Raw genomic sequence first — 20,166 nt, forward strand, 5'->3', positions numbered from 1 at the left:
ACAAGTTTTCTCTTCAGCATAAGAAATGCATAAGCCAACTAGCCCTCAAAACAAGCAGGAGCTGCAGATGGCAGCAGAACAGACCTGAGAGAGCACCACCAGAGAAGTACTCACCACCTGGTAATGTCTATGGGACTTCAAGCAGTCATTATATGCAAAGGTTACGTGACAAAGTATTAAACATGACTACTTTCATTTACATAATATTAATGTGTCCCAAATGTAATGATGCTATGTAAGAGGGGCACTATGTATAAAAAGTGCAGTAATTTCTAAATGGTGAAATCAAAGTGAATGTAACCCTTAAATTAAATCTGAGAATATGCATATTAACCTCATATGAGTTGTTTCATTACAAATCTAAAATTGAGTACAGAGCCAAATCAAGAAAGAAAATCTGTGTTTGTCACGAACATTATGGAGCTCACTGTATATAATCATATTTACTTATGAATGAAATCTTGTGTAAGTTTGTTTTTATCTTAAGGAATTAAAAAAGAATAATAAGCTGACAAATTAAAACTATAAAGATCTGCAATGGATTTGCAGATTCATTTTTATGCAGTTCCTATAATTATCAGCTTTACTGTCATTTACCAAGATTTGATTAATTCTGATATACGGTCCAAAACACCCTGCACTCATAAAAGCAGCTTCCATGACAACAATGCTTCAAAAGCAAAAACTTTACCACCCAAACCGCCTTTTAGACCGCACAACTCCAAAACCGTGGCCATCTGCTTAAAAGTGTACAATGCTCAGGGATTCTGCTGCACAGAACACACAGCTGTAACTTATAAAGCTTATTAAAGGGGAACCTGCCACTGAAATTACGTTGTGACTGGACTCTGGATGTGTTCTGAGGAAGCAAACATGGTATAAAGAAGATGAAAGGCCACAGCAGAGAATGCCCTCCACCCCAACTTTGAATCTAAATAAGGAACTGTCTTCAATAATATTTGACTCTCGTGGGAATCGAGGAAAGCTTCTTATACCTCTGCCATAATTACAATTTTTAAAGATTGTTTCTGTGCCACACAGTGGAAATACATAATTGTATTGCAAGTAATTAAATAGGTGAATGATTTAGGGTTGAAACCAGTTAACAGCTAAATGACCTTCATTGAAGAGGCTACCCCATACGTGTTTAAGTGGATGAAAAAGGGGATGAACAGTCATGTACTTGTAAGGGAAAAAATTTTATTCTTAATTTTAGTTATCGGTTAGACAAGGGCACGGATCAAATACTCAAAACCTGGTCCCCTTTTGCTACCTCCCCTTTTAGGCTTTGTTTTCCTCGCAAGGGATTTTATTTTTATATTTTTATGTCTGACTTATTACTCAGAGGTTCCTTTAGGACTAGGAATCTGTTTTAGGAACTCATATCCTGAAACTTGTTATCTATCCTGGTACTCAGAGGTTCTTTTAAGACTACATATTTAATTTTTGTAGAAACTCATATCTTGAAACTTGATACTCATAACACAATACTCAGTGGTTGCTTTAAGACTAGGAATCTAATTTTAGAAATTAATATCTTGAAACTTGTTACTCACAACTAAATACTCAGAGGTTCCTTTAGGACTAGGAATCTCTTTTAGAAACTCATATCCTGAAACTTGTTATCTATCATGGTACTCAGAGGTTCCTTAAGACCAGGAATTTATTAGAAAATCAATCTCGAGACTTGTTACCTTACTCAGCATTGTATGCACCAGCCCTTAGTGGTATTCATGAGGCTGCAAAAGGATTAGGAAGGAAGATGCAGATGGGATGGAAATATGAGGATTTAATTAAAAAAATACATAATCACCAGTTATGTCAATGACATAAAATAGGAAAACATTCATTACCTATAGCTGAATACAGAATCACATGCTTGCTATGGCAAATAAACATGAACATGTTCACTGACAAATTACATAACTAAATGACTCCGTACAGCAATGACTATGGTACCAGGAGAACTGTTAAGCAGTGTCTCCCTGAATGCTTCTTTGAGCTTCCCTTAAGTACAATCCTGAGCAAGCATTCCATACCCACAGTTCCCTTTGTTTGCCCACATAAAGTCTGGACAGGAATAGGCACAAAAACCCCTTCTCCTCCAAGAACAGAGAAACCGCAGAGTATATTCCTTTGTGATCTATTGATAGAAATAAGATTCTTTGTGCAACTGCATGCGATCTTATGATTGTAACTATCCAAGATAATTCTCTATGGAGTTCTAAGGTCATGGTCCCTCTGTTATCCAGACACTCATGTAGGTAAACCCCATTTTTGATACACCCTACTTCTGACCACATTCCCACATTTATTCCTATACATCACTGCCTCTTTCACTTACAGTTCCACATTCATATATTTCCTTAACTATTTTCTCTCTTTCACATTCTGTTCTACATTCATGCACATTTCTTGTGCTGTGGCACTGTCGATACATTACAACGTTGTATTATTTCTGTCGGTGTCCAGTCTTGTTCTGCCCTGTTGACCCCTCTGGCTGGTATTGTCCATAGCCTAGTATTCCAGGGGGGTTATCTGCCTGTATGTTTGACCCCTCTGCCTGGTAGGCCCATGGCCTGGTCTTCCAGTTGCTGGTTGCCAAATATAACTTGTGGCATCTGTGGCTTTACCAGTCCTCAGCATTGGTGAAAGTCCAGGAATACTCAAAATTGTGCCTTACATACTTAAGAAGTCGCTTCAATTTTGTCACCGTATTAACAGAAACACCACTCTGACAACCAGTTTCCTTTCAGAAAAAGGAACTAGAAGAGTCCACTCAGTAGAGTGCAGATCTCTGCCAGGCATTCCAAATGGAAGCAGTTGTTGATCACTTGCGGCCCCTAGCGGCTGGTTAGGAGTTATCACTCAATGTATTTCAATGGACAACAATTACGGAAATTAATTCAAATAAAATACTTGTCATTGACCGATTTGCAAAATATTCAAGAATTCAGGTCTTTGGCCTGCTGTCATCATGCACAACAAATATTAGGCTGATCGGCCCAGTAGTATGCAAGATTAGCTCTGGACAGAGACACAAACACACACGCAACCAAACAAATGATCCCCTCCAGGCTCCCTGCCTGGCGGAGATAATTACTGTGCAACAGATTAACACTGAAGAGATTTTAAACAGATGTCAGTGTATCATCATCAGATTTCCTTAAAATCAATTCAGGATGAAGGGGGGGGGGGTGGGGGGGGGGGGGTTACCACTGACGTTTTGAAGCTTGCATCACTGGAAATGGGGCCACCCCAGTTGGTGAGGGGGGTCCCATGATCCTCCTCTGCTCAAATGCACAGAATTGGGATTAAGAACCACCGTGCTGTGGAGGAAAGACATTTTCCTTAAACGCCCTCGATTCGTGTGACTGGAGAGTACATATCAACATTGCTTGCATCTCACACATGTTGTAGTCCAATATTGGGGCTGGGCCCATAAGAGGAACCACAAATTGACATTGATCCTGTTGAATTGAGCAAACTTTTCCAGATGGGTTTACATGGAGGACAGAGACACAGATTTTTTTCTTTTCTTTTTCTGAGCAAACACTTGAATCTGGAGATGACTTAGGCATTGGCAATTTTAGACTCTTTTTAGGGGTGCTCAAGCACACCTAAATTTCATCTCAGCACCCCTAAAAAACATAAAATTATTATTATTATTATTATTATTATCATTATTATTTTCTGAAATAATTTAGGATTTCATGGCGCAGAAAAATACAAGTAAGTTGAAACGTTAGCAAATAAAATTGCTGAATGTTCTGACAGAGAACGTTGGGTCAAATCGATACTACTGTGCAGTTGATTCAATGTCATTGGCGATGTATTAACGTAATTTTAGCGAGCTCACAAGCTAGCTAGCTAGCTAACGGCTAACATTAGATCATCTCTGCGCTAGTCTGCTTGTAAATTTTCTAATTTCAGATTTTAAACATGGCAGTGCGTGAATTTCATTTGTGTGGGTACTGTTAAAGTTAGTTTATTATTAATGGTTATTTACTTTGGAAAGTATTGGTCATTATGTTTGAGTCTTTGCCTCAGGTTTCATTAACTGACTGTGGGTCCTCTCTAAAACAGGTGTATTGTATTGAAATCTGTGATTGTTCATTCGGAACCATTATTATTATACACTACAATAAATAGACCACCCAACTAATTAGGTTGCTTCTAAAGGTAACATTGTGTACTCTAATTGAATTGAGGTTTGCCAAAGTGAAAAGGGTTGAATATTTTTGCAAACAGCATATTCCATTTTTCATTTTCTTAAAAAATATTTTGTGGTGTAAAACTCATGTTACTTACTAGTAATTCATTAAAAGTATTGTTGTAAATTAAAATATCATATATAGAAAAATATTATTGTATTAATTGTTATCCAATGAAATGAGTGATTTAGCAGGGCGGTTAAACACTTCTGCAAGGCACTGTATGCATGTCACATAGCCCCCCTAAAGGTCTGATCCTAGAATCGCCTCTGGACTCGGGTATCATTCAGGAAATTCCACAGAAAATTATCTGAATGATCCTCCCCACCATCACACACAACACCCATACACAGAAATATACTCCATATCAGCTGTCCATCACCAGTATTTCTACAGCCACTTTAAATTTCAGACACCATTAAATTTCCACTGTGATACAATCACGTTTTATTGCATTCATTTTCCTTCTACAAAAAAAATTTAAAAATCATAGGTGATTTGACTGATGTGAATTCAAATCCCACAAGGCAGAAAATGATAGTGATGCAAGAGGGCCTGTCTACACAGAACACATGATTAGGGGCTCTGAGCAGGAGCAGGTGAGAGCAGTGAGGCAGAGTGAAAAGAGAATAGGTTTGAGTTAGCCTTTTGTGGACCTTACCAATTGCTACAGTCAATCTCTAGATATGCAGTATATATGAACATTGTGCTAAATATAAGCAATACAGGTCATCCTTAAACAATTTGTATGGTAAGCACACTTGGACAGGGGAGAGGAACAATGATTCGCCCCAACAATGGTTCAAAGCCCAGAAACCTGTCCAGGCCTCTAGACCAAGGGGCTCAAACTCCAGTCCCACAGGGATGCAGTCTGCTGTGTTCTGTGATTTCCTTTGAATCTGCAGCTAATTTAGCCCTTGGAAACATGGTGAGCAGACACTTTAACCAATCCATGACTTAAATTAAGCACTTAAGTGCAGAAATATATTGAAAACTAGCAGAAATTGTGGCCCTCCAGGACTTGAGCTTGAGATCCCTGCCCTTGAGTAACAAAGAAAACTGTGTCTTTGCTTGGTAGTCATCTTAATCCAGGTAAGTGACCGACTACATCTGCTATATATGTCCATTTAGTAGTTTATATATTCGGTACATACCGTAACATACTGTATTGTATAATACAACTGACTGTTAACTTATTTATACAGCTTGACATTTAGGTTCGTTTACACAGCTTCCCTCTTGGTTATTTAAACTTCTGGGTATTTACTGTTTTTACGAAACAGTATGTATAGTTATCCATGCAACTGGGTATTGATAGTTATTTATACACCTGGGAATATAGAGTTCCATGGAAAAATATTTGCCCCCTTCTGGATTTCCTCTATTACTGCATATTTGTCACACTGAATGGTTTCAGATCTTTAGGAAAAATGTAATATTAGACAAAGGGTACCTTTGAATAAGCAGAACACAGTATTTAAATTATTTCATTTAATGAAAGGTGAAAGCAAACAGGAATAATTGAAGACCAAATGGTATAGTTCAGTGATGTGCAGCTTAGAGGACCTGGGTGGTGAGGGACAGAGTTGGAGCAATCCCATGGACTCAGGCCGAGGAAACAGACTGGAGCGGTCTTTGAGGGCAAGTTAAGGGACGAGAGCCCCATAGAAATAGAAACAGAGAAGACAGTTTAAGGCCAGCCTGACACTTGATGCTCAGCTATCTAGTGTGTCAACTTCGTAAGGCCAGCTTGACACTTGAGGCTAAGCTACTAACCAGCATGTCCGCTCCGTAGAAGCGAACTTGACACTTCATCAATAAATGACATAAATTAAGCACTTACGTGCAGAAACACATACTGGTTGCACCACCTTTAGCAGCAACAACTGTTGCAAGGAGGAATTTTAGCCCACTTTGCAGAACTGCTATAATTCAGACAAACTAAATGAACTGCTCATTTCAGGTCCTGAGACAGCATCTCAATTAGGTTCAAGTCAGGACTTTGACTAGGCCACTTGAAAGTTTTAATTTAGTTTCTTTTCAGCCATTCAAATGTGGACTTGGACTTGTATTTTGGATCATTGTCTTGCTGCATAATCTAATTATGCTTCAACTTCAGCTCATGGACAGATGACAGATGACCGGACATTCTACTTAATAATTTTGTGGTACATACAAGAATTCATGGTTCCTTCAATAATGGCAAGTCGACCAGGTCACAAGGCAGCAAAGCATCCTCATACCATCACACGACCACCACCATGTTTGACTGTTGGTACAGTACTATGTTTTTACCATGAAATGCTATATTTTCTCTAGACATAATGTAATGTGACCAGAGTAGTCAAAAACTCACCTGTCCACAGAACATTATCCCAAAAAGCTTGGAGATCATGCAGGTACTTTTATTGCAAATGTGAGATGGACATTGATGTTTCTCTTAGTTAACAGTGGTTTCCACCTTGCTACTCTCCCATGAATTCCAATTTGTTCAGTTTCTTCCTTATCGTGGAGTCATGAACACTGACCACAGCTAAAGACTGAAAGGACGGCAGTTTGCTGCATATTCTTCTGGGATCTTTTGTGACTACAAGATGAGATCACACTGTGCACTTGGAGAAATTTTGGCAAGCCAGCCATTCCTGAGAAGATTCCATGTGGTCCAGTAGAGTCACAGAACCTTCAAAATGGCTTTGTAACCCTTTCCAGACTGATACATTTCAACAGATTTTTTCTCATCTATTCTAGAATTTCCTTTGATCTGGCATAGTGTGCTTGTAGAAACTTTGTGCTGACTACTTCATTCTGATGGTAAGGATCAATATGAGTGAGGCTCATCCGGGCTGGAGGCAATCAAGCCTGGCTATGTTCAATCAACTGAATTTATCAATTAAAATTTGTTAATTGGTTGATTGAGTAACTAAGGAGGAAATAACTTTTTCACATAATTTTTTCTATTAAATAAAATAATTTTAAAATGTTTTGTTTCCCTTTGTCTGATATTGCATTTTGTTTAAAGATTTGAAACAATTTAGTGTTACAAATATGCAATAATAGAAGAAATTAGGGAGAAATATTTTTTTCATGACAGTTATTTATACAGATGGGAATGCAATGTTATTTAAACAGTGGTATATTCAGTTTATATACAGTGCAGTACATAAGTATTTGGACAGTGACATTTTTGTTGTTTTGGATCTGTACACCAGCACATTGCATTTGAAATAAAACAATTTAGTCTTGTCTTCCACAAGTGAAATACTTGTTCAGTTGGATTCCGGATATGTGATTGACTTGGCCAGTCAAAACATTACACTTTTTGGCCCACTTCTTGGTTTCTTGAGCAGTATGTTTGTGGTCATTGTCCTGCTGTAAGGAGAAGTGCTGTCCAGTGAGTTTTGAGGAATTTGGTGGGATATAAGCAGATAAGATGCTTCAGTACACATCAGAATTGATCCTGCTGCTGCCATCAGTAGTTATATTAATGAAGACATGAAGAAGTGAGCAGTCATACATTCCCAAGCCATAACACTACCTCCACCACCAGGTGCTGTTTCAGCATACTTTCCTCTTTCCATCACTGTGTAAGAATCCCCTTAGATACACCAAACAACGGAAGTATCTAAGCGGCAAAGTGTAGTCGAAGTGTAGTGACGCATGTAGACTTCTGGAGCAAGATTAATTTAATGATATCTGTTATCTGACTGCAAAATAATGTTTTAAACTTTCTTCTGTGTTAACAGTTTGGCTCTATACGGATTACTATCTATCTTGGCAGATGTGGATGTGCCTCTGTTGTGTGTAACCTGCACAGAAACAATTTTGTATCCTGCTACGGCACTAGTGTACAGGTGAGTTACTACGAGGTGCAGATATCCTGAGTTCTATGTGTTTGTTAGGACCTTAAAACTTTCAGGTGTGGAGTGGTACGAGTTAAAGAGGAATGCCAGGTTAAAGTGATTGCAATTTGTTATACAATGGTGCACAATGTGCGTTGAGGAATGGCTATACATGAATGCCACGCCGATGGCTTCCTTGAACCATTCCACTTTTCACCTTACTGTATATACCCAAGGATCAAAGGAAACCTAAAGTCATTAAATAAAAACACAATCATAACAGCATTTGATCCTGCTTGTGCAATCTGTAAGCTGACTCCCGGTCAGCCCAGTAAACACAGTCTGTTTTCCTTTGGGGGTCTGATAAGGGGCACACTACTGTAAAACACCCTACAATTGTTACAGATTAATACTTATGGACTCTCATCTGTCCATAAGATTCTGTTTCAGAACTGTTTATGATGTGCTTTTTAAGCAAACTCTAATCTGTCCATTTCGTTCTTGAGGTTATGCTGATGTAGTCTTCTCTTTATGGGAGTCGTTGACACATCTATGCCTACATCCTGGAGTGTTCTTGATCAGTACGACAGAAATGACAGAAAAGGGGTTTTTTTCTTCATAAATTAAGGTATTTTTCAGTCATTTTCTACAGTGGTCTTCTCTAGTCTATCAGGTTGTGTGCTATTGCTGAGCTCACCAGTGCATTCTTGCTTCCTGATAATGTATCAAACAGTTGATTGTGACACACTCAATGTTTTGGCTGTTTCTGATTGATTTATTCAGATTTTAAGCCTCCATATTGCCAGCTTTACTGGTATTAACATATTCGCTCCTCATGTTGAGAGACAACAGTAGACTCCAAATGCAAATTTCCTACTTAGAGTCAACACTAGACCTTTTGCTAGCTTTCATGTGCATGAACTTTGCATTCTGCGAAGACACACAACTGGCGAAGAAACAGCTGAGCAGCCAATTGTCCAATTCACTTTGCTCCCTTAAAATGGGGGGACTATTTGTAAAAAATGGCTATAATTCCCACACTGATCATCGATATGGATATGATATCAAATATATCATATTAAAGCTGACAGTCCGCACTTTACCCTCATAATCATTTTTTCAAATCCAATGAACTAGAGTACAGACCCAAAGCAACATAAATTGCGACGCGGTCCAAATACTTACTGCAGCAGGGTATTTACAGTTACTTATATTTTTGGATATGTAGTTATTTACACAGCTGGGTATCTAGAAGTATTTATACAGATTGGTATTCAGTTATTTGTACAGATGGGTATGTACAGTTATTTGTACATGCCCATCTGTATAAATGCTTGTAAATGCCCAGCTGTATAAATAACTATAAATACCCCGCTGTATAGTTATTTATACAGCCGGGTATTTCTGGTTATTTACACAGCTGGGTATTTCCAAACATTTAAACAGGTGGGTATTCACAGTTACTTATACAGATGGGTATGTACAGTTTATTTTGTATAATTACAGCTGGGTTTTTATAGTTATTTATACTTCTGGGTATTTACTTGTTGGGTTGTTCACATGGCTGAATTTTTGTTCAGCTTAGCGTGTTTAGCACAGGACCAATACTCCACCCAAAATCATTGTTTGAATGCATGCCTGAAGCCCAAGGTTATCACCCACATCTCTCCTATTTCACACTATGGGACAAATGCAACATTTACGCAGTGTTTATCCAAAAGCCTTAGTTGCATCTTCAAACCACAGTCTATGATGTAAGGTCCTGCTATTCATGACCCAAGGGGGTCATGAATAGCAGCCACCATCAAAGCTTTTCCCACAGCGGGATAACAAACTTCGTCCTCTTAGAGCGTTTGCTTTCAGCTAGCTTTCCGCTCTGCCTTTTTTGAAGGATCAAGTCTGGGCTCTAACACCCAGGTGCCAGCTTGTCTGTACTGGCCCACCAAAGCTTTTCGTTGAGCAGAAAGTGGGTAACATGAAAAACACTGGCCTGCTTTAAACAAATATTAGTTGTTAAAACACCCAGATCAATTGCTGTGCCTAATTTCAACAAATTTGTTTTTTCAGGACATTAAACTCCATTTCAAAGCCAGCTCCCACACCCCAATGTCAGGAGGCCCCTTCCACCCCGAAACCATCCAGAGAGACTACACCTGCTGAAATCAAAAGGAAACTGCTAAATATGTTCTTTACCTTTTAAAGCACCAAGGAGTTGGTGCTCTCTCCTACTCTATCCCTCGTGAAGAAACTGTAAGAGAAAAAATGTATGTTTCTGATGATAAACATCCTGTGATGACTTTAAGCCTCAATATAAAAATTATTCACAAAGTAATCTTCAAACCCATTTGATGCATGAAATGCATATTCATATCTTTTACCTCAATAAATGGCTAATTTCTGCTTCAAAAAGTGCAAATTAAAACTGCTGATGGCAGTTTCATCACTAATTTTGCCTGCATTTAAAACATCTTGATGAAGTAGCAAGTGTCACACCATGGAGTAGACGGAAGTCAAGCCAGAAGGTCAAATTGAACAGATGTTGATCCTATCAATCATACTTAACTCAAAGCTGTAGATGTTGTATGCCTTCCACCCAGAAGCAGTTATAACGGCTACATAAACATTGAAACAAATATACACTCTAAAGATAGCCAACTGGACTAACCCACTAGACTAAAAATGTTCCTGAATTACATGCTCACTGTTCATGTTTTGGCACACATTTAGTTTATTCATAAAATAAGGAAATTAAATTTTAATTTTCTGACATCCTTATTTTTACTATCCAGTTCTTTGGAGCGATTAAAACAGTTGGGACTTACTGACTGGTGCCCTATTTAACTAAGGTGGGGGGTGTATTATAAATGATATGCACGCACAAGTGTATGTCATCCACAAAGCAAATACAAATATTACACAATATTACTATTGTGCATAGTGATCACAGTCACATTTCAGCAAAATTTATCTTCAAAAGTGGTTCAGTAGGCTATATTCGAGTAGTTCTCTACAAAAGAAAAATGCATCTTCACACTGAAAGTGTATTGCCGTATTATGTGTAGTAAGTGTTCCATCAACTGTACAAGAATGAAATGAATAAAAACCTATATGCCAACCCTTCTGAAAGGAAATACTTTTCCAGAAAACACCCAACACACACTTAGGCTTTCTGAAGCAAATCAGAAACAATGCAATTCTACAAACATTTGTGCCCTCTAGTGGGAAGCTGGAGCACTTAATCACCTGCAATCTTTTGAATTCAAAAACGGCAACGAGAAAAACAACATGCACTACAAATTTATTCTTCCAGAGGAACTCTGCTCTTAAACAACTTCAGAATTAACAAGAACTGGATATTTTACACTCTTGGATATCTTTATTCAATAGTTACTTCAAACTATGTATATTCGCTGCTGGCAGTCTTCCTGTTTAAGGAATCCTGCGATTTGAAAGTTTTGTATTCACTCACACCTTTGAAAATCCAAACATTAAAAAATCTGGAAATTTGAGGGCCAATACCAATGATGTGATGTATTCTGTTATCAATTTAGGAAAAGGAATAGGCATTCAGAGTCTGTCTTGTATTCAACTGAAGGGGCAACGCAACTACCCTGAAGGACCCTGCGTATTATCGGTGAAAGAAAGAGGAACAGGATGGAAGTACTCTTATCATCAGGTGTTGCGGGTGAGGTACTGGAAGGTGTGGCACGTGGGGCCGGGTCATGGTTGTTGATGCCCTGTGGGAAAGGCGAACACGCATGTTTCAGACTGAATATCTACACGGAAATACACAAACTGTTAACTTCAACACATAAAAAAGTGGTTTTAACAGCACCACATAAGCATGAAAAGTATTTAAATGTATAAGTTTAGGGTAAAACATACTATGTAAAATGAGCGAGTCTGTGTGTAAAGGGGATCTGAAAGCAGCTTACGGCCAGAGTGCTGTTTTAGGACATGACGTTGAAGCTGATGCGCTGCCCGGTACCTCTGTTTACACACGCACTATTTCAGCTTCTTCAAATCTGCAGAACCAAAGTGTAGTCATGGCAGAAGACCCCAAAAACAAGCACACATGCATGCAAACACATTCACACACAAACAAAAACATTCACATATACGCAAACATAAAGAAGTATGCACACACTTGCTGCAAAATGCTGTGGTAGCCCTTTTGGTTCAGGGTGCCAGTCACTCTGTGCAAGTGGCCGACTCTGGATCTAGCAAAAGAGCCCCAGACCATCATGCTTCCTCTTCCATGTGTGACAGTTGGTGTCACACACTGAGAAACCATCCTTTCGCCTACTCGACGGCATACAAAAACCCTGCGTGATGAACCAAAGATTTCAAATTTTGATTCATCAGTCCATAAGACCTTCTTCCAGTCTTCAGTAGTTCACTGCCGGTGCTTCATGGCCCAGGCAAGCCTCTTTTTCTTATTTTGCCATTTTAGCAATGGCTTATGTACTTCCCCTCGACCTGTCAAACCTGCAGCTTGAAGTCTTTACTTTACAGTTGAAACTGAGACTTGCTTACTTCGACCACTGTTAAGCTGTGCTTGAAGCTGTTGTCCTGTGAGCCGCCTATCACAAAAGCTGTTGACTCTCAGAAACTTGTCTTCTGATTCTGTTGTGGCTTTGGGTCTGCCGGACCTCTTCCTGTCAGAGTTTCCTCCAGTTTCCAAGTGCCTTTTGATGGTGTAGGAAACTGTACTCACTGACACGTTGATTTTCTGTGCAATTTCTCTAAAGGAAAGACCTACACTTTTCAGGCTTATAATGGTCTGTCTTTCTTCCTTTGTTAATTTCCTTTTTCTTGCCATTATGCAATATTGTCCAAATATGTTTCACATGTTGTAGTAACACACTGATTTTATACAGACAGAGGGTTTGTAAGTAATCAACAAAAGTTGGGACACCTGTAGGAATTGCTTGCATCAACTTTCAAGGCTTAATTTACTTCCATTGCTGCAGAAAAGCTGTAAGTTTTTAACCCATTACTTGTTCCCTGAAAAGGCCCTTTTTATAACTCTGAAATGTACATTATTCTTCAGTTTTTGGTAACCTAAACTTTTGTTTTAACCTCTGGCAGTTTACCGCTTACCTTTGTAGCATTTCAAGTCATTCATTGGACTTGAACTGCTTAAAATTTTCAATAAAACTGGAAAAATGGGAGTGTTCTAAAACTTTTGAACGGTAGTGTACATATACAGACAGATGCAAACATGCAAAAACACACACGCATGAAAAATACACATGTAGACATACACACAAGCATATGTATATATGCACAGTTGGAGTGGATGCTATACCATTATTAACATGAATACCGGTATGATACGTACCACGATATGGATTTTGCCATATCATAAAACACTTTGTTAAAAAAAAAAAATAATGTAGTGGGTGGTACATTTACTTAATGTACCAAAACTACACTACATGGCCAAAAGTATGTGGACACCTGAAATCCATCATCTCATCCAAAATTATGGGCATTAACATGAAGTTGGTCCACCCTTTGCTGCTATAACAACCTCCACTCTTTTGGGAAGGCTTTATACTAGATGTTGGAGCATTGCTGCAGGGATTTGCTTCCAGTCAGCCAGAAGAGATTACACAGAATTTTATTTGAATATAATAGCATTCCATTCAGGTTTGTTAGCATTTTTGAGACTTCTGGATCAAACAAACAGATGACCTATAGGATAAATGAATGGCGTTTTCCTATTTCCTTCAAAATAATTAATGACATTAGAATGTTTGTTTGCATATGAAAAAATAATGCTTTCACTAATTGTATATAATTAAAAAATTCTGTTTAATTAAAAAAACAATTGCTAATTGCTAAGTGATTAGCAACCAAACACACAATTACATCACACACACGGCTATATTTCCAGCTATCATTGACACATGCAAGCCGTTAGCTGTTAACTGGTAGTGTAGTAAATGACTTTTTTTGTACAGTTGTACAGTGTTCTATTTAGTAATTTCCTTAAGTTATTTCAATACTTTCTGTAAATTCTTTGCTGGCTAATGGTAGCTCTGACCAGCTTGAAAACCCACCAGGCAGCATCCCTCACCGCAGTGTGCTTGAAGTACATGTCTGCAGAGGCAAGTCTGAGCCTTGAAGCTCATGTTGCAGCTGCTGCATCGATACCAGAACCTCTTGTAGTGCGCTGACGCCATATGCTGATCCAGTGCCGTGTTCTGACTGAAGCGCCTCCCACACAACAGACAAACTGCCCGTCTTCCCCCTGACAGACGATGAAAATGCAATTAGCCATTGCTCTCTGTACTTTAGCTTAACCACATGGCTGAGACCTATGAAACATACCTCCCAATGGCAACCAAGTAATTTTGGTGCTCTAAAGCAGGCGTGCAAAGAAAGCCAGCACTCTAAAAAACATGACCACAGTAAGCCAATAAAAATCCATGTGGGCTTATCACAAAAATGCTAATAACTCCCAAGCAATTTGCCATAAAATGATCATGAAACTTGGTAGCTATATTGGCACTCCCATCAGGAACACCAGCCTAAAGTATTGGGCCAATTGAAACACATGGTGATGCTATAGAGCACTTCATTTAATTTTAATCAGATATTTACAAAAAATTGCTGCTGTCTTTTAGAGATTAAGAATTTGCTGTAGTGATCAACTTCCTCATCTGGAACGCATATCTGCACCTTATTTGTCATCAACATCTTGGATTGCTGCAATTTTGGAAATCCTATTAGCCATTTCCCTCTGTCCCCAGTTTTGCCCTAACCACAAGTGAGACTGTATTGCCATAGTGTGAGTTCGGCACAGATTGGCCATCTGTGAAGTGCCATATAATTGGCTGTGTGCGCATGGAGCCCATGTATCGTTACTTGCAGTGATATTTAGGGGTCCAAGCAGCAAAGATGCTGGAACACTATTGTTTTTGTGCTGTTTATTTTTATTATTCTTATTAATTAATTAATTAATTAATTATCTTTCTCCAGGACAGTATGGTGAAAACTCTTGAACCCTATTGTTATGGCATGTTAGGGACATGTGAAATTACGATCTATTAGAATATGGAGGCAAGTGACCTAGTTGAACATAGAACATGTTCAAACATTTGAATTTGAAAAGTCATAACTTTTGAACCGTAAGACTTAAGAGACATGTAACTATTAGACTACCTCTTTCAGTAAGAAATATTATATTGGGCAAATAATATGTGCCCAAAAGATTTTCTTCACTATTTTCAATTTTTTTGAAAAACAACAAAATCTTCTTGCCATGAACAGATTTGGTGTGACTCGCTTTTGAACTACTCCCTGACTAAATTGCCAAGTAATAGCTGCTGGCGAGCCAATCAAATTGACTCTTTTGGGTGTGTCCATTAAAATCACTGTAATTAATTCTAGACATTGTCATCAGCTTTGAAACATGTTCAGAATCAAATGGCACGTTGTTCGGAAAAAGACAAAACTTGAACGGTGTATGGCCAAAAAGTTTCTATGTTCAAAGACGGCGGAAGGTGAGGCAATCATATTTCAGTATCTGAAAATTAGCATATGTTGCTATGTGACAACACCAATTTTTGATCTGATTAATTCCAGACTTGGTCTTCATCCTAGAAAAATGTTCTAAATTTAAGGGCTCATTCTACTGAAGGCAAAACTTGAATGATGTCAATAGCACAAATAATGTGGCTGCCGATAGGGTTTTCAAATTCACTGGTGCTCTGGGGTATTCAGCTTTGTGGTTTGCTGGGCTTTAAAGTATAAATGTATGCATGTTAAATGCATGGTGTTGTTAGATGGACATGGCTGACATGCAGTAAGTCAAAAATTGAATGGTGTTGATTGCCTGACAAACCTGGGTTCTTTACTAAATTAAATATTCAGCATTATTGGCTATTTTCGCAATTGAAAAAGTAATACTTAATACTTCCTCTCATGAACCATAAGTCTGACCACAACATTTTTTGAACATGAACTCTTTGTTCAATGAGTATGGACATGGCTGATACCAGCATAATTTTGCACTAGCTGCTTAGACCCTGGAATCACTGCTTTGCAGCAGTAATTTTGTTTCACTATTAATTAGCGTAATTAACATAATAGACCAGTCTGTCTACGAGAAGACAGCATTCAATCTGAGGATAACATTTTTCAGGATCCATTTAAACATGATATTAGGTATGAATTCTCATTTCTCACCTGAAATTTACACATGGCATTTTTTTTATTTTCATGAGGGACAAATATATATACAATCCTCAGTTATCTGTTGATTGGGCTTCCTGCTTGCGAAAATCCACATCATTGATCTCAGCCTTAAAAAATCCACATTGCTGATCTCTAAGTAAGTCAGCTGAATTGGGTACATTCAGTCAGATTATAGCATTCCATGCCGAAATGGCAATGCCTACCAGACAAAACCATGGCTGGGCTAAGAGTCTGCTCTGACTCGTCAATGTTGTGATCCCTGTGTTGAAGATCATTATACAAACAGTAGGGAAATCATAAAATATCTATATATTGAATATTGATCGCCACATTGCTGTATCAAGAAATCTGAGGCATCAATGTCTTATACATACAGTAAAAATTTTCACAATTATTGATGCCTGAAAGGCAACGATGCCAGGCCTAATAAACAGACTTTAAGAATGAAAGCAGGATTTTTTGTCAGATTCCGTCCAAATCCCTCCAAGATCTGCAACTGCCTCTGCCTTCATGAACAGCCACACAAGGATTACTTGAGATTAGCCGTTTCTGTGTTGCACACATGCGGTTTCGTATGCATATCTGGACCCCAGAAGAGGGCGCTGTGTATGACATAACACTGAATACTGGAGCAGAACAACATATTTACCAGCCGAATCCTTGCCTGCAGACAGCTCACCACCCTCTGGTTCCCTCCCCTTCCCTACGGATGTAGCCGCTTCCTCTGAGGAAAGAAAATACAAGTGCAGTGTTTATGCTGCTCAAAACTCTTTTACACATTAGACTGGTTACAAACTCCAGTACAAGTGTTGCTTTCATTTGTTACTGTACAAACTGTTGCTTTTTATGTAAGCATTACACTTATTGGTTAAAATGAGCCTCTGTGTCTTCGTGGTGATGTCACATTTCTGTATTCCTGAGAAGAACACTGATGTTCTCAACTACTGTATGTCGCTCCGGATAAGAGTGTCTGCCAAGTGATTGTAACTGACCGCAGTAGGGGACTCTACAGCAGTACACCAGCTGATCTGTTACCAAAACCAAAGGAGAATGAAGTCAGTCAGTTAAGCGACAATGCAGCACAAGGCTTTTAATCAAAGCTATGAGCACTGACATGGCCCCTTCCTCGAGGCGCTGCCGAAAGCCCAGCAAAGCAGCTTCATTCTCCCACCTGTTGGGACGCTGTCAACCACCCACTGCTGGACCTGCAGGACAGGATCCATACCAACCAGGCAGGGACCTGCGAAGGCTAAAGAAAGGGGGAGAAAATTAGGCCCTAAAGCTGTCTCCTTATGTATCTGATGGTCGTCTTTGTCGTCTCACCGACACCGGGCTCCGGGAGTGTGTCCAAATGGCGACCAAGGATGGAGGGAAAATATTCACCTCGCTTTGTCCAGAGAGGGCTGCCTCGCCGTGCCCTTCGCTTCCATGCCAAGATGAAAACACGTGGGAACTGGCCTACTGCTTGAGACTCCGCCCACGTGTTTTCCACACCTTTTCCTCTGATGTCTGTCATACAAGGATTTGTACTTGTACGGCTTCCCAGAGAAGCATGTGAACAGACCTACAGAGGAAAAGGGCAAAAAAACACAATAAAATACTATGCATAACACAAGTCACTAAAATGTGTAGCCAATAGAGAAGTTAGTCTTTTTATCACTTTTTATCACAGCTTAACAGAAATTTGGTGGAGCGGAGAAAAGTTGGAACAGTGTGAAAATACGAGAGCGCACTCAAAAGGTCACCTTCATCACCATCATCACCCACTTTGTCCTCAGTATCCCATGAATCGCTTGCCTCCGTTTCAGTGTTGCTGGAATGGCTATCACTGGACTCGTCATCGCTGGTGTCATCCTTGACTCTGATGGGAACAGTGGCAGGGACAGGGACAGGGGCGGGCTCCACGTGGCCTGGACATGTGACACAGTGAATTCCTCTCAATCCGTCTCAATAAAAGGACACTTTCAAAAGGACTGATTCCCAAACTCGGTCGTGGGCCCCCCCTGTGTATGCAGGTTTTAGTTTCAGAGTTGCAATCCCACAATGTTACCAAGCAGTTAATTTTTCTTAATTAGGTGCTTTCCATATTTAGAGGGATTATTTATCTATTTAAACCACATTATATCAGATATAGTGATGCATGCAACGAAGAATGAAATTTCCATGTTCATGTTGTGCTACATTGCAAAAAATTGCATAAAAAAGAGGTTAATTATTTTTAACTGATCAAATTAAATACTGGGGTGAATGTGTAGACACCTGGCAACTAAAAAATAACCATCTGGAAGATAATAAAGAATTCAAAGACAAAACAAAACAATAACGAGTCAAACATGGATTGTGTTAAGTTTAAAGAGAAAATTATGAAAGGACTAACACGTGTGTTCAACGACCTAATTAGGAGCCTATTTATTAACCTCAGTTTTTGATTTGATCCAAATAAAAATGAGCTCTTTTTAGTTACTTTTTACATACACCTAGGCTAAAAAACTAAACTCCACACATTTCATGTTACCATACATTTCCTGTGTTAAGTCAATTAGGGTATCTACTTTTTTTCCATAAGAGGTCATTTCAAAATAATAGCTAAGAGACAGATTTATTTAAGCTTTTATGCACTATATCAGATTTTCAGTGGGTTAAAAGCTTACATACACTTTGTTAGTATTTGGTGGTATTGCCTTTTAATTGCTTAACTTGAATCAAATGCTTGGGGTAGCCTTCCACAAGCTTCTCACAATACTTTGCCGGAATTTTTGCCTATTTCTCCTGACAAAATGGAGCATCGCGTAGTTCTGGCAGGCCACGAGAGTCAAACGCTCCGGCTGAATCAGCTGATGGCTCAGCTGAGTGATGTTCGCCTATCACAGTACATTCACTAACAGGGCGGTCTACTTAAACAGCCTCCCTCTACTCATTCGGCTGCTCCTCCTGCATGCAAGCGCCGCACATTGCTTCGTAAATCCCCTCCACCACCCCAGCTCCATCCCCATGCGTCAAGAATTTGCATTTCTCCATTCCTATGTGTTAAGAATTTGTATTGCTCCATCCCTATGTGTTAAGAACTTGCTTTGCTGCTGGATCTGTTCTGTGTGTACCCCTCTAGGGGGGTTTGGCTGCTGGCCTCCCGGCCTTATCCACGCGGGCTGCGTGGTTGGCGGGAGAGCTCCAGAACAGAGCCATACCGCCAAACATAACTGTATTGCCTTTATTGTCAATAAAGTTCTACTTTGATGACAGTGGTCCTGACAGAAACTGGTGTAAGTCAGTCAGGTTTGTGGGCCTCCTTGCTCGGACACGCTTTTTCAGTTCAGTCCACAAATTTTCTGTGGGATTCAGGTCAGGGCTTTGTGATGGCTACTCCAATACTTTCACTTTGTTGTCTTTAAGCCATTTTGTTACAACTGGAGGTATGCTTAGGGATCACTGTCCTGCTGGAAGACCCAGTTGCAACAAAGTTTTAAAAAACCAGTACCTTTTCCAGCAAAATACCCCCACAACATGATGCTGCCACCCCCATGTTTCACGGCTGGGATGGAGCTCTTCGGATTAAAAGCCTCACCCTTTTTCCTCCATACATACATGATGGCCAAACAGTTTTTGTTTCATCTGACAAGAGAACACTCCTCCAAAAGGCTAGGTCTTCGTCCTGGTGATCATCTGCAAACTTCATTGTGGGTTTTTATGTCAGTCTTGGAGTAGGGGCTTCTTCCTTGCGTGACAGCCTTTCCGCCATGGCAATGTAGGATTCTCTTAATGGGAGATGTAGATACTTTAATAACTGATGCCTCCAACTCCTTCACCAGTTCCTTTGTTGTTGTCTTGGGGTTCAGTTGAACCTTTCGGACCAAAGTTTGTTCAGCCCTGGGAGTTAATTTTTGCCTCCTTGCTGAATGATGCAGTGC

The 20,166-nt window shown here is 39.4% G+C and overlaps 1 protein-coding gene across 2 annotated transcripts in view; it reads right to left on the bottom strand.

The window, feature by feature from the left end:
• Positions 1–1,684: 1,684 nt before the first annotated feature.
• LOC135233753 (E3 SUMO-protein ligase ZBED1-like) overlaps positions 1,685–20,166 on the bottom strand; it is a 46,716-nt gene continuing 28,234 nt past the window's right edge. Inside the window, exons 4-12 of one of the 2 annotated variants that reach the window (XM_064297613.1) lie at positions 18,007–18,171; positions 17,585–17,825; positions 17,433–17,510; positions 17,254–17,289; positions 16,911–16,985; positions 14,139–14,312; positions 11,989–12,078; positions 11,718–11,790; positions 1,685–10,301 (exon numbers count right to left, since the gene is read on the bottom strand). In XM_064297613.1, the coding sequence (XP_064153683.1) occupies positions 12,059–12,078; positions 14,139–14,312; positions 16,911–16,985; positions 17,254–17,289; positions 17,433–17,510; positions 17,585–17,825; positions 18,007–18,171 (789 nt within the window). In that variant the 3' untranslated portion in view covers positions 1,685–10,301; positions 11,718–11,790; positions 11,989–12,058. Of the gene's footprint in view, positions 10,302–11,717; positions 11,791–11,988; positions 12,079–14,138; positions 14,313–16,910; positions 16,986–17,253; positions 17,290–17,432; positions 17,511–17,584; positions 17,826–18,006; positions 18,172–20,166 lie in introns of those variants that run through there. The other variant, XM_064297612.1, reaches the window with a different exon arrangement.

This window comes from Anguilla rostrata, chromosome 10 (assembly GCF_018555375.3).
Source record: "Anguilla rostrata isolate EN2019 chromosome 10, ASM1855537v3, whole genome shotgun sequence".
In the NCBI taxonomy this organism is placed as follows: Eukaryota; Metazoa; Chordata; class Actinopteri; order Anguilliformes; family Anguillidae; genus Anguilla; species Anguilla rostrata.